Source organism: Caretta caretta, chromosome 2 (assembly GCF_965140235.1).
Source record: "Caretta caretta isolate rCarCar2 chromosome 2, rCarCar1.hap1, whole genome shotgun sequence".
Classification (NCBI taxonomy): domain Eukaryota; kingdom Metazoa; phylum Chordata; order Testudines; family Cheloniidae; genus Caretta; species Caretta caretta.
Genome location: NC_134207.1, coordinates 146,251,373 through 146,263,483, shown reverse-complemented (window position 1 = coordinate 146,263,483; position 12,111 = coordinate 146,251,373). Strand labels below are relative to the sequence as shown.

Sequence of the window (12,111 nt, the reverse complement as noted above, 5' to 3'; positions counted from 1 at the left end):
AGGACTTTAGCTGGAAGCATGAAAAGGCTGTTATCCTCTCCTGACCAGCCACTGGAAGAGGACAGACAACATATTGAAAGAGAGTTACATGTGCTGAAGTAGCCTGCTTTTACAGACACCATAGCCAAGGACATATATTTGGCAAATTTTCTGAGGGATAGCATTGATAAGTGGTTCAGGCTTGGATGTGCCCTATTTGAGATCATAGAATCATAGACTATCAGGGTTGGAAGGGACCTCAGGAGGTCATCTAGTCCAAACCCGTGCTCAAATCAGGACCAATCCCCAACTAAATCATCCCAGCCAGGGCTTTGTCAAGCCTAACCTTAAAAATATCTAAGGAAGGAGATTCCACCACCTCCCTAGGTAACACATTCCAGTGTTTCACCACCCTCCTAGTGAAAAAGTTTTTCCTAATATCCAACCTAAACCTCCCGCACTGCAACTTGAGACCATTACTCCTTGTTCTGTCATCAGCTACCACTGAGAACAGTCTAGATCCATCCTCTTTGGAACCTGCTTTCAGGTAGTTGAAAGCAGCTATCAAATCCCCCCTCATTCTTCTCTTCCGCAGACTAAACAATCCCAGTTCCCTCAGTCTCTCCTCATAAGTCATGTGTTCCAGTCCCCTAATCATTTTTGTTGCTCTCCGCTGGACGCTTTCCAATTTTTCCACATCCTTCTTGTAGTGTGGGACCCAAAACTAGACACAGTACTCCAGATGAGGCCTCACCAATGTCGAATAGAGGGGAATGACACGTCCCTCGATCTGCTGGCAATGCCTCTACCTATACATCCCAAAATGCCATTGGCCTTCTTGGCAACAATGGCACACTGTTGACTCATATCCAGCTTCTCGTCCACTGTAACCCCTAGATCCTTTTCTGTAGAACTGGTGCCGAGCCATTCGGTCCCTAGTCTGTAGCGGTGCATGGGATTCTTCCGTCCTAAGTGCAGGATTCTGCACTTGTCCTTGTTGAACCTCATCAGATTTCTTTTGGTCCAATCCTCCAATTTGTCTAGGTCCCTCTGTATCCTATCCCTACCCTCCAGCGTATCTACCTCTCCTCCCAGTTTCGTGTCATCTGCAAACTTGCTGAGGGTGCAATCCACACCATCCTCCAGATCATTTATGAACATATTGAACAAAACTGGCCCCAGGACCAGCCCTTGGGGCACTCCACTTGATACCGGCTGCCAACTAGACATGGAGCCATTGATCACTACCCGTTGAGCCCGACAATCTAGCCAACTTTCTATCCACCTTATAGTCCATTCATCCAGCCCATACTTCTTTAACTTGCTGGCAAGAATACTGTGGGAGACCGTGGCAAAAGCTTTGCTAAAGTCAAGGAACACCACGTCCACCACTTTCCCCTCATCCACAGAGCCAGTTATCTCGTCATAGAAGGCAATTAGATTAGTCAGGCATGACTTGCCCTTGGTGAATCCATGCTGACTGTTCCTGATCACTTTCCTCTCCTCTAAGTGCTTCAGAATTGATTCCTTGAGGACCTGCTCCATGAATTTCCCAGGGACTGAGGTAAGGCTGACTGGCCTGTAGTTTCCGGGATCCGCCTTCTTCCCTTTTTTAAAGATGGGCACTACATTAGCCTTTTTCCACTCATCCGGGACTTCCCCAGTTCACCATGAGTTTTCAAAGATAATGGCCAATGGCTCTGCAATCACAACCGCCAACTCCTTTAGCACTCTTGGATGCAGTGCATCCGGCCCCTTGGACTTGTGCTCGTCCAGCTTTTCTAAATAGTCCCGAACCACTTCTTTCTCCACAGAGGGCTGGTCACCTCCTCCCCATGCTGTGCTGCCCAGTGCAGCAGTCTGGGAGCTGACCTTGCTCGTGAAGACAGAGGCAAAAAAAAAGAGATCTGGATTCCCAACTTGTGATCAGTAATAAGTTCTATGAAGTTCACAGAACTGTTAACACCAGGTTGTAGTATTGAGGGTGAAATTTTGGTCCCACTGAAGTCAATGGGAATATGATTCCAGGATTTTCCCTTGGTTCAAGCATCATGCATTTTCCTTTAGGCCAAAGGGTATTTTAATTGGGAGGAAAAAAATAATATTTATTTTATCTATGTCTTGTCTGGAGTCTCAGCTCTTTGTGTGAACTGCTGAAGTGAAATGCCCTGAGATGGTTGCCTAGAGTGTTAATAGAATTTTGGGGATGTTTGGCAACAAACCAAAAACAGGCTGTGCCTTGTGAAAAACAGATAGGAAGTTGGAATTTCTGACACCTTGTAACTTGGCCAAATCTAAAGAGATTTTCTTGAAGCCAACAAAAGGCATCTTGTTGACTCCAGGACAATCCACTTGCCAAATTTCAAAGGCTTGCTGCGAGTATAAGAGCTCTGCAAAAAGAGTGTGTAAGAATTTTTAATAAAGGAATATAGTATACAGCCCAAATCTGTCATTGCTGGTACTCATCAGATAATCTTTTGTTTATAAACCTCATCCTATTTCTGCCTGGTGTGATTTAAACAAAAACCACAAACCTCTGCATGTTTATTTAATGACCAATTCTTATTTGTATATTTGTTCTTTTAAAACCTTTTGTCTGCTTATATTTTATTTTTTAAACGTCTGCCTTTTTGATTATCAACTTTGACATTTTTTTTTACCATTTTAAGTCCCAATCTGTCTTTTTTTAACCTTTATATAAAAAAGGTTTCTTAGTCTCTTACCACAACAGATACTTATCATACACCAGTTTTTATTAGCACATGACATACTTAAGTCACCATATCAGTAGATATATCATACTTCATTGACTGAATTTAACAAGAATATTGTTAATATTGGCTGTTTTTACATGGATTTATATAGACAATATAAATAATGAAGAATATTTTTTGAAGTTTAAAATAGACTTGAAAGTTATAGATGTTAAATAACGTTAAGACCTGTTTAAAACTTGAAGAGAGTTGTAGGCACAAGTAGAGAGATTCAGAATTGAACATTGAAGGCATAAATTGAATATTGTATTCAGTTTTCAGCATTTTCAGAATGATTATTAAAATTGTTGACAATGCATTTAAATTATGAAATAGCCTTTTTTGTTAGAGAGGTCTTTCTGGGAGTTAGTTTAATGGAAGAATTGACTTTGTAGTACATTTGCAGGCATGTTATAAATTAAAAAATGTGCTTCTTTTTAGGGCTCTTTCATTCCTGGGGATGAGTTTATGTTTTGCCTTGATGTTCATTTGCTCTTGGTACTATGCTTTGATTGCCATGCTAATTGCAGGATGTATTTACAAGTACATAGAATATAGAGGGTAAGAGGATGTATTTTATTCATTTGTTATATTTAATTAATTTTTTTATTGGGGAATTAATACCAGGAAAATATGAAATGTTACGCTTGAATGTTAATGTCAAGTAGCAAGCTTTAAAAAGTGACATGGTCTTGAAGCCCTAAAATTCCAGCTGTTCTGCAGGAAATTTCAAGGAAAATGACATATGTGCGTATGTATGAAAAAGGCACTCCTTTCTGCAAGGCAGATGGAATGTCAAAGTACCAAGACGCTCTGTGTCTGTTTATACAAACACATAATGCACAGAAAAGCCAGAAAATTATTTGACATCTGGGAAAATGTCTTGCCGAGAGAGACTTGAGTTCACTTTTAGCTTATCAAAAAGATCAAGAAGTGACTTAATTAGGGTGTATATATACCCTTATGCAGGAAAAAACAGGTATTAAAGGCACAAAAAGAGCCAATGTCTCGAACCTGAAGACAGATAAATTCAAATTTTTTAATTAGGCACAAGTTTTTAACTGTGAGAGTAATTAAATATTGATACTACCATGGGACATGGTGGAACAATTGATTGTCATTCTCTTTATAACAGCCCTTAACGTATTTGACGACTGTTATCAGATCCACTCATAGTCTTCTTCTTTTGAGACTAAACATGCCCTGTTTTTTAAACTTTTTCTCATATGTCAGTTTTTCTAAACCTTTTATTATTTTTGTTGCTCTCCTCTGGACTCTCCCCAATTTATCCACAGCTTGCATAGACATACCCATGCTAGTTCTGTTCCAGCTTGCAGAACTAACTTGGGTGTGTCTATTTGAGTTTGGTATCTCACGACCAGCTCCAATTGTAGATGAAATTTAGATGAAAAATCTTTTGTTTTGTATTCTTTTTCTTGCTGATCTTCAGTGAAGTATGCTGTTTGGTCAAACAAAAAATATACAGATGACTAGGCACCATTGACTAGGCACCATTGGAGACAAAGAAGCTTGTAAATTGTCTTGCATTAATCTAAATTTTGGAAATAATGAGATGAACATAACATTCATGATCACATGTGTATTATGTGATATCTGGAAAATATTTTGTGCTACTCAAAATCTGGTTATTAATGGAGTAACTCTGATATCCAGTTAGTCTGTGAATAAAAATTAATCAAAAGTGTGCATTCTTGTGCATAGAGAGTCCTGTAATCTAGAAATCATGACTGATGGATTGACCAAGACCATAGAGGCAGTTGATATGTTCAGTTTTTGGTGCCAGAATTTTTTCCCCCTTCACTGTTACATCTGCTCAGCAAGTGCATCACAATTTTTTTTGCTGCCTCTGTAAATAGCTGTTCTGAGCTCTCCAGGCCTCAGACTTTGGGCTGTGAGGGCAGTCTTTCCTTTTTTCCCTGTTCTTCCTCTACTTCCTTATCCTTAATATTAACATGGCACCCATTAAATGGATTTAAAAACTAGCTGATAGTTCTCAAAATGTAATTGTAAACAGGAAATAATCATTAAATGGGTATGTTTCTATGGAAATGCCTCAGGGATTGATTCTTGGCCCTATGCTATTTATCAATTACCTGGAGGATAACATAAAATCATCACTGATAAAGTTTGCATATGACACAAAGATCATATGACTCATAAACAGTGAAGAGGACAGGTCACTGATTCAGAATGATCTGAATTGCTTGGTAAACTGGCCTCAAGGAAAAAATATGCATTTTAATGATAAATGTAAATACACACATTTAAGAACAAAGAAGGTATACAGAATGAAGCAGCGACTCTGAAAAAGATTTGGGGGTTATGGTGGATAATCAGCTAACCTCGTGCTCCCAGTGTGATGCTGTTGCCAAAAGGGCTAGACCCTTGAATTCATAAACAGGGTACTATCAAGTAGTAGTAGAGAGGTTATTTTACTTCTGTATTTTGCACTAGTGCAAACACTACTGGAATACTGTGTCTGGTTCTGGTGCCAACAATTCAAGAAGGATGTGGAAGAATTGGAGAGAGTTCAGAGAAGAGCTATGAGAATGATTAAAGGATTAGAAAACATATCTTACAGGGATAGATGCAAGGAGCTCAATCTATTTAGTTTAACAAAGAGAAGGTTTAGGGGTGACTTAATTACAGTCTATAAATACCTACATGGAGAACAAATAGTTGTTAGTGGGCTCTTCAGTCTAGCCGAGAAAGGTACAACAGAATCCAATGGCTGGAAGTTGAAGCTAGACAAATTCGGACTGGAAATAAAGTGTAAATTTTTAGTAGTCAGAGTAATTAATCATTGGAACAATTTACCAAGGGTTGTAGTGGATTCCCCATCACTGACACTTTTAAAATCAGGATTGTATGGTTTTTCTAAAAGATTTGCTCTAGGAATTACTTTCAGAAAGTTCTATGGCCTGTGTTGTACAGAAGGTCAGACTAGATGATCACAGTGGTCCCTTCTGGGCTTGGAATCTATGAATCTATAGCAGGGGTTGGCAACCTTTCAGAAGTGGTGTGCCGAGTCTTCATTTATTCACTCTAATTTAAGGTTTCGCATGCCAGTAATACATTTTAATGTTTTTAGAAGGTCTCTTTCTATAAGTCTTTAATATATAACTAAACTATTGTATGTAAAGTAAATAAGGTTTTTAAAATGTTTAAGAAGCTTCATTTAAAATTAAATTAAAATGTAGAGCCCCCCAGACTGGTGGCCAGGCCCTGGGCACTGTGAGTGCCACTGAAAATCAGCTCCCGTGCCACCTTTGGCACGCATGCCATAGGTTGCCTACCCCTGATATATAGGAATCTATGAAGGATAAATTTAAGCAATCTTGCCTGAACTTGTGAACTCAGACAGGAAGAGTGGTTCCCCACATCTTGCAGATCCCATGTGTAAAGTGTCCTTGACTACATTAATGTACCTGGTGGACATATTTGGCAAAATGAATGCACTGAAACTAATACTTCAAGGTAGGAATACAAATATACTAGTTATGAAAGAGAAAACTGGGGGAACTGAGAAAATAACTTTGTCATTGGAGTTGCCACATTGAAAAGGAAAAGGAGTACTTGTGGCACCTTAGAGACTAACCAATTTATTTGAGCATAAGCTTTTGTGAGCTACAGCTCACTTCATTGGATGCATACTGTGGAAAGTATAGAAAATCTTTTTATACACACAAACCATGAAAAAATGAGTGTTTACCACTACAAAAGGTTTTCTCTTCCCCCACCCCACTCTCCTGCTGGTAATAGCTTATCTAAAGTGATCACTCTCCTTACAATGTGTATGATAATCAAGTTGGGCCATTTCCAGTACAACTCCAGGTTTTCTCCCCACCCCCTCCACAAACCCACTCTTCTGTTGGTAATAGCTTATCTAAAGTGATCACTCTCCTTACAATGTGTATGATAATCAAGGTGGGCAATCTCCAGCACAAATCCAGGGTTTAACAAGAACGTCTGGGGGGGGGAGGGGGGAGGAAAAAACAAGGGGAAATAGGTTACCTTGCATACCTCTTCCCCCCCCCCCCCCAAGGTTCTTGTTAAACCCTGGATTTGTGCTGGAGATGGCCCACCTTGATTTATCATACACATTGTAAGGAGAGTGATCACTTTAGATAAGCTATTACCAACAGGAGAGTGGGTTTGTGGGGGGAGAGAAAACCTTTTGTAGTGGTAAACACTCTTTTTTTCATGGTTTGTGTGTATAAGAAGATCTTCTGTACTTTCCACAGTACGCATCCAATGAAGTGAACTGTAGCTCATAAAAGTTTATGCTCAAATAAATTGGTTAGTCTCTAAGGTGCCACAAGTACTCCTTTTCTTTTTGCAAATACAGACTAACACGGCTGTTACATTGAAAAGGGAGTTACTGAGATGCCTACAAGGTAATCCAGCTAATGCAGGTAACAATAGCAGTGAATTTAGCACAGTGCAGGCTTCAAAATGGGATAGCAAGCTGAGCATGCATCCAGCATCTGTACCTGGCTTATACTACTCAGACTGAAGCCCATGCTGCACTGACTTCACTGTTATTGTTTCCTGTGTGAGCTGGATTCAGCCTAGCTTAGGGAGGCTAGTCCATGCTGTGTAGACTACCCTTAGACATGTCTAACAAACTAGAGCTGGTTGGAGAGATAAGGTGGGTGAGGTAATACCTTTGATTGGACCAAAGTGGATCAAAGGTGGAGCTCTGATGGAATCCTGCCTGCCAGCTTGCTGGGTTGCTAAGGAGTCTGCGTCTTCTGAGACTTGTGGCTCCAGGGCAGACAGCCATGCCAGGATGTCCAGGCTCCATGCCATGAGCCTGGAAGTCCTAGGTGCCCTGGCTCTGCAGCAGGGAGCATGGAAGCCTGGACGTTTTGGAAAGCGCTTCCAGGGTCTACAGCTCCAGGGCAGTGGTGCCATATGGACTGCCTTGGGCCAGGGAGACACCCTTCCAGGGCTTCCAGATTCCCACTAGCTGACCGAAGTGTCAGGAAGCCCTGGGTCCCCAGACAAGGGCAATCTGCATGATAGGGCTGCTTCAGAGCCACAGAAGCTTCCAAATGCTAATAGCAGTGATGAAGCCAACAAGAACATTAATTTCTGACAGCAGCTGTCAGGGTTGGGGCGCAAATTTTGTTTCAGAAACACCTTATGTTGGTGTTGCTAAAATGATTTTTTGGGGATATTTCTGGTTCTTGGAAAAGTTTAAATAAAATAAGCATGATTTTATTCTGATTTGGAAGAAAACCAAATTTCATAAAATGAGAAATTTCCTGCAAGTGGAAATCCCATGTTTTGGCCAGTTCTATATTAGACCACCCATGCATTTTGTCTAGCATATTATTTATCTTTAACCTCTTAAAAAGCAGTCATAGTACTCTGAGAAGAATAAAAATATCTGGAGCTTACTGATGCCAAAATAAGAAAAGAACAAGGAACAGTTTTATATGCTAAAACAAATTCCCAGCAGCAGAAAAATTCACAGTATAGCTCAAATTCTGCAATGAATTCCTCACAATTGGGGCCAAACTAATTTCTGGCTAGGGTGACCAGATAGCAAGTATGAAAAATCTGTACACTTTTTTTCAGAGGTTGGGGGGTACAGCTGCATATATAAGACAAAGCCCCTAATATCGGGAGGCCCCAATAATATCGGGACATCTGGTCCCTATTTCTGGTTCTCTCAGTTCTGATATAACAGTAGATAGGAGAGTTATAGAATGAATGAGAATGGACGAGGATGAATGACCATGAAGTGATCATAGCATTTCAATAATCAGTGGAGCTCATAGCTTCCCACAGGTTATAGGCACCAGGTAATGAGGTTATTCATAGGTTAGTCTCCAGAAACATCAGTAACAGTTTTGATTAAGAAAAGGAGTACTTGTGGCACCTTACGAGATTGAGAGTTTTTGGTTCCTATTCATTCCTTTTGCTAAGGAAAATCCTTGCAAAAAAGGCATCTCGTCAGATTGTATATTGAGTTCTTTAACCAATCAAGTCTCACATGCATAGATCCATAGATTCCAAAGCCACAAGGAACCAATATGATCATTGTCTGACCTCCTATATCACACAAGCCATAGAACTTCCCCAAAATTATTTGTACAGCATATCTTTTAGAATAACATTCAATCTTGATTTAAAAATTGTCAGTGATGGAGGATCCACTGCTTACTTACTCTGCTTCCACTATTTACTTACTCTCACTATTAAAAATGTGTGCCTTATTTCCAGTCTACATTTGTCTAGCTTCAACTTCCAACCATTGGATCACGTTGTATATTTCTCTGCTAGATTGCAGAGACCATGTCAAGGTTCCTCCCCCACTCTGAACTCTAGGGTACAGATGTGGGGACCTGCATGAAAAACCTCCTAAGCTTATCTTTACCAGCTTAGGTCAAAACTTCCCCAAGGTACAAAATATTACACCCGTTATCCTTGGAATGGCCGCTACCACCACCAAACTAATACTGGTTACTGGGGAAGAGCTGTTTGGACGCGTCTTTCCCCCCAAAATACTTCCCAAAACCTTGCACCCCACTTCCTGGACAAGGTTTAGTAAAAAGCCTCACCAATTTGCCTAGGTGACTACAGACCCAGACCCTTGGATCTTAAGAACAATGAACAATCCTCCCAACACTTGCACCCCCCCTTTCCTGGGAAATGTTGGATAAAAAGCCTCACCAATTTGCATAGGTGACCACAGACCCAAACCCTTGGATCTGAGAACAATGAAAAAGCATTCAGTTTTTACAAGAAGACTTTTAATAAAAAATAGAAGTAAACAGAAATAAAGAAATCCCCCCTGTAAAATCAGGATGGTAGATATCTTACAGGGTAATTAGATTCAAAAACATAGAGAACCCCTCTAGGCAAAACCTTAAGTTACAAAAAAGATACACAGACAGAAATAGTTATTCTATTCAGCACAATGCTTTTCTCAGCCATTTAAAGAAACCATAATCTAACACATACCTAGCTAGATTACTTACTAAAAGTTCTAAGACTCCATTCCTGTTCTGTCCCTGGCCAAGACGACTACAGACAGATTCAAACCCTTTGTTTGTCTCCCTCCTCCCAGCTTTTGAAAGTATCTTGTCTCCTCATTGGTCATTTTGGTCAGGTGCCAGCGAGGTTACCTTTAGCTTCTTAACCCTTTACAGGTGAGAGGAGCTTTCCCCTGGCCAGGAGGGATTTCAAAGGGGTTTACCCTTCCCTTTATATTTATGACACCATTATTAAATATTTGTTCCCCATGTAGGTATTTACAGACTGTCATCAAGTCACACATTAACCTTCTCTTTGTTAAGCTAAATAGATTGAGCTTCTTGAGTCTATCCCTATCAGGCATGTTTTCTAACCCTTTAATCATCCTCATAGCTCTTCTCTGAACTCTCTTAAATTTATCAACATCCTTGAATTGCGAACACCAAAACTGAACAGAGTATTCCAGCAGTGATTGTACCAATGCCAAATACAGAGGTAAAATAACCTCCCTATGCCTATTTGAGATTCCCCCTGTTTGTGCATCCAAGATTTGCATTAGCCCTTTTGGCCACAGGGAGTTTGTACAATTTTTTTTCTGAGTCACTGCTTTCCAGAATAGGGTCCCCCATCATGTAACTATGGCCTACATTCTTTGTTCCTAGGTATATACATTTACATTTAGTCATATTAAAACCCATATTGTTTATTTGGGCCCAGCCTAGTGGTCCAGATTGCTCTGTATCAGGGTATGTTGACATAGTGCGTGGAATCGAGCCTCCCAGCCTGGGTCAGCAGACTCAGGCTCATGGGGCTCATGCTACCACACTAAAAATATCTCTGCAAGCAACTCTTTGAACTTGCGTCTTGGGCTGGAGCTTGGGATCTGAAGCCCCGCCCCCTTCTCTAGGTTTTAGAGTCTGAGTTCTAGCCCAAGCTGCAGCATTTACACAACTATTTTTAGTGTGGTAGCACAAGCACAACTCTGTCACTCCAGAGTGGGAGGCTTGCTGCCGCGGGCTGTGTAGATGTATTATCAGTGACCTGTCCTCTTCATTATTTACATGGGGAGCAAAGGCTCCATTGCCAGTTCTGTAGCGAGAGGAATGATTTTTTTTTTGGTCTTTTGCCAGTGCTCAAATAGCTAACATTTTTATTTAATTTTCCCACCTAAAATATGATTATTGGATTTAGTTTGTTAAATCCTTAGGTTATGGGAGTAACAGGACCAATTTTATGAGGCGAATTGTGAGTAACACTGTACAATCCTTCATATAGGATGTCTTTTTTGAATGTGTTCTGTCAGCTAAACAAGTCATTTCATTATAAAGAGACTGTTTTATATTGCATTAGAAAATGTACTCTGTTAATGCAATCCCTTTTTCTATACCTTGAAGAGCTGAAAAAGAGTGGGGTGATGGAATCAGGGGGTTATCCTTGAATGCAGCTCGCTATGCTTTACTTCGGGTTGAACATGGTCCTCCTCACACGAAAAACTGGAGGTAAGAATCCATGAAGTCCCCCTACTTTAAATACGAATAATTTTAGAAGTAGGAATATTGCTGATGATGAAACACTGTGTAGATTTCAGTAATCTTAAAACTAGTGCAGGATTCATAGAGAGATATTATGTTTATAAAACAACTAAACTAATAGCCAAAGTTCACTGAAATTAGAATTGGAGTTTGCACATTGCAGTGTGTAACAAGCCATGCTCCGTTCCCACACTGTCATGCCTAGAAATGTCTGACTCTCCAGTGAGTGGCACCTCCACATTATTTTATTTATATTCCTGCCACCAACCCCAATACAATCTTGTGCAGCCAAATATGCAGAGTAGTTTCTTGCCTGTCCCTCAGGGCCAGAGAGGAACAGTGATATCTCTCCCTTGCATACTGTGCTCAACTAACCAATTTTTTTCTCCCTCACTTCCTTTCTGTGTCTTCTTTTATAGTTTCATCTGACAGCTAAGTGGCTCATCAGCCTCCCAGACTGGTCAGCCAATTAGCTGCAGATTCCACAATCAGTCTTCTCCAGGGGAACTAATAGTGCTTAAGTAATCACAGGGCTGGGTACTTGTTAGCCTCCTGTACTCTGTCACACAGTTATTTTTAGTAATTTCTTAATTTATTTTACTTAATAAAATTTCAACTAAATCCAAGTTGATTATAAGTGGCTCCACTACACTTATTTAACATGAGGTTTTATTTTTCTTAATGTTAATGGCCGTTTCTAAAATCCATGTTTTATTATATTTATTATAATGGCACTTCTTGATAATTAGACTTTGGAAATGACAAGTGGGATAAAAGGCCTGATTATTTCACATTAATTAGACAGTTTTTAATGTTAGAATATTAACCTCTGAGTGCAA

The 12,111-nt window shown here is 40.1% G+C and overlaps 1 protein-coding gene across 4 annotated transcripts in view; it reads left to right on the top strand.

Moving 5' to 3' along the window:
- Window positions 1–12,111, top strand: part of SLC12A7 (solute carrier family 12 member 7) — a 339,376-nt gene that overhangs the window by 243,895 nt on the left and 83,370 nt on the right. For all 4 annotated transcript variants that reach the window (XM_048839506.2, XM_048839505.2, XM_075125474.1 and 1 more), the window contains 2 exons: window positions 3,174–3,293; window positions 11,135–11,239. In XM_048839506.2, coding sequence (XP_048695463.2) covers window positions 3,174–3,293; window positions 11,135–11,239 — 225 coding nt within the window. The remainder of the gene's footprint in view (window positions 1–3,173; window positions 3,294–11,134; window positions 11,240–12,111) is intronic.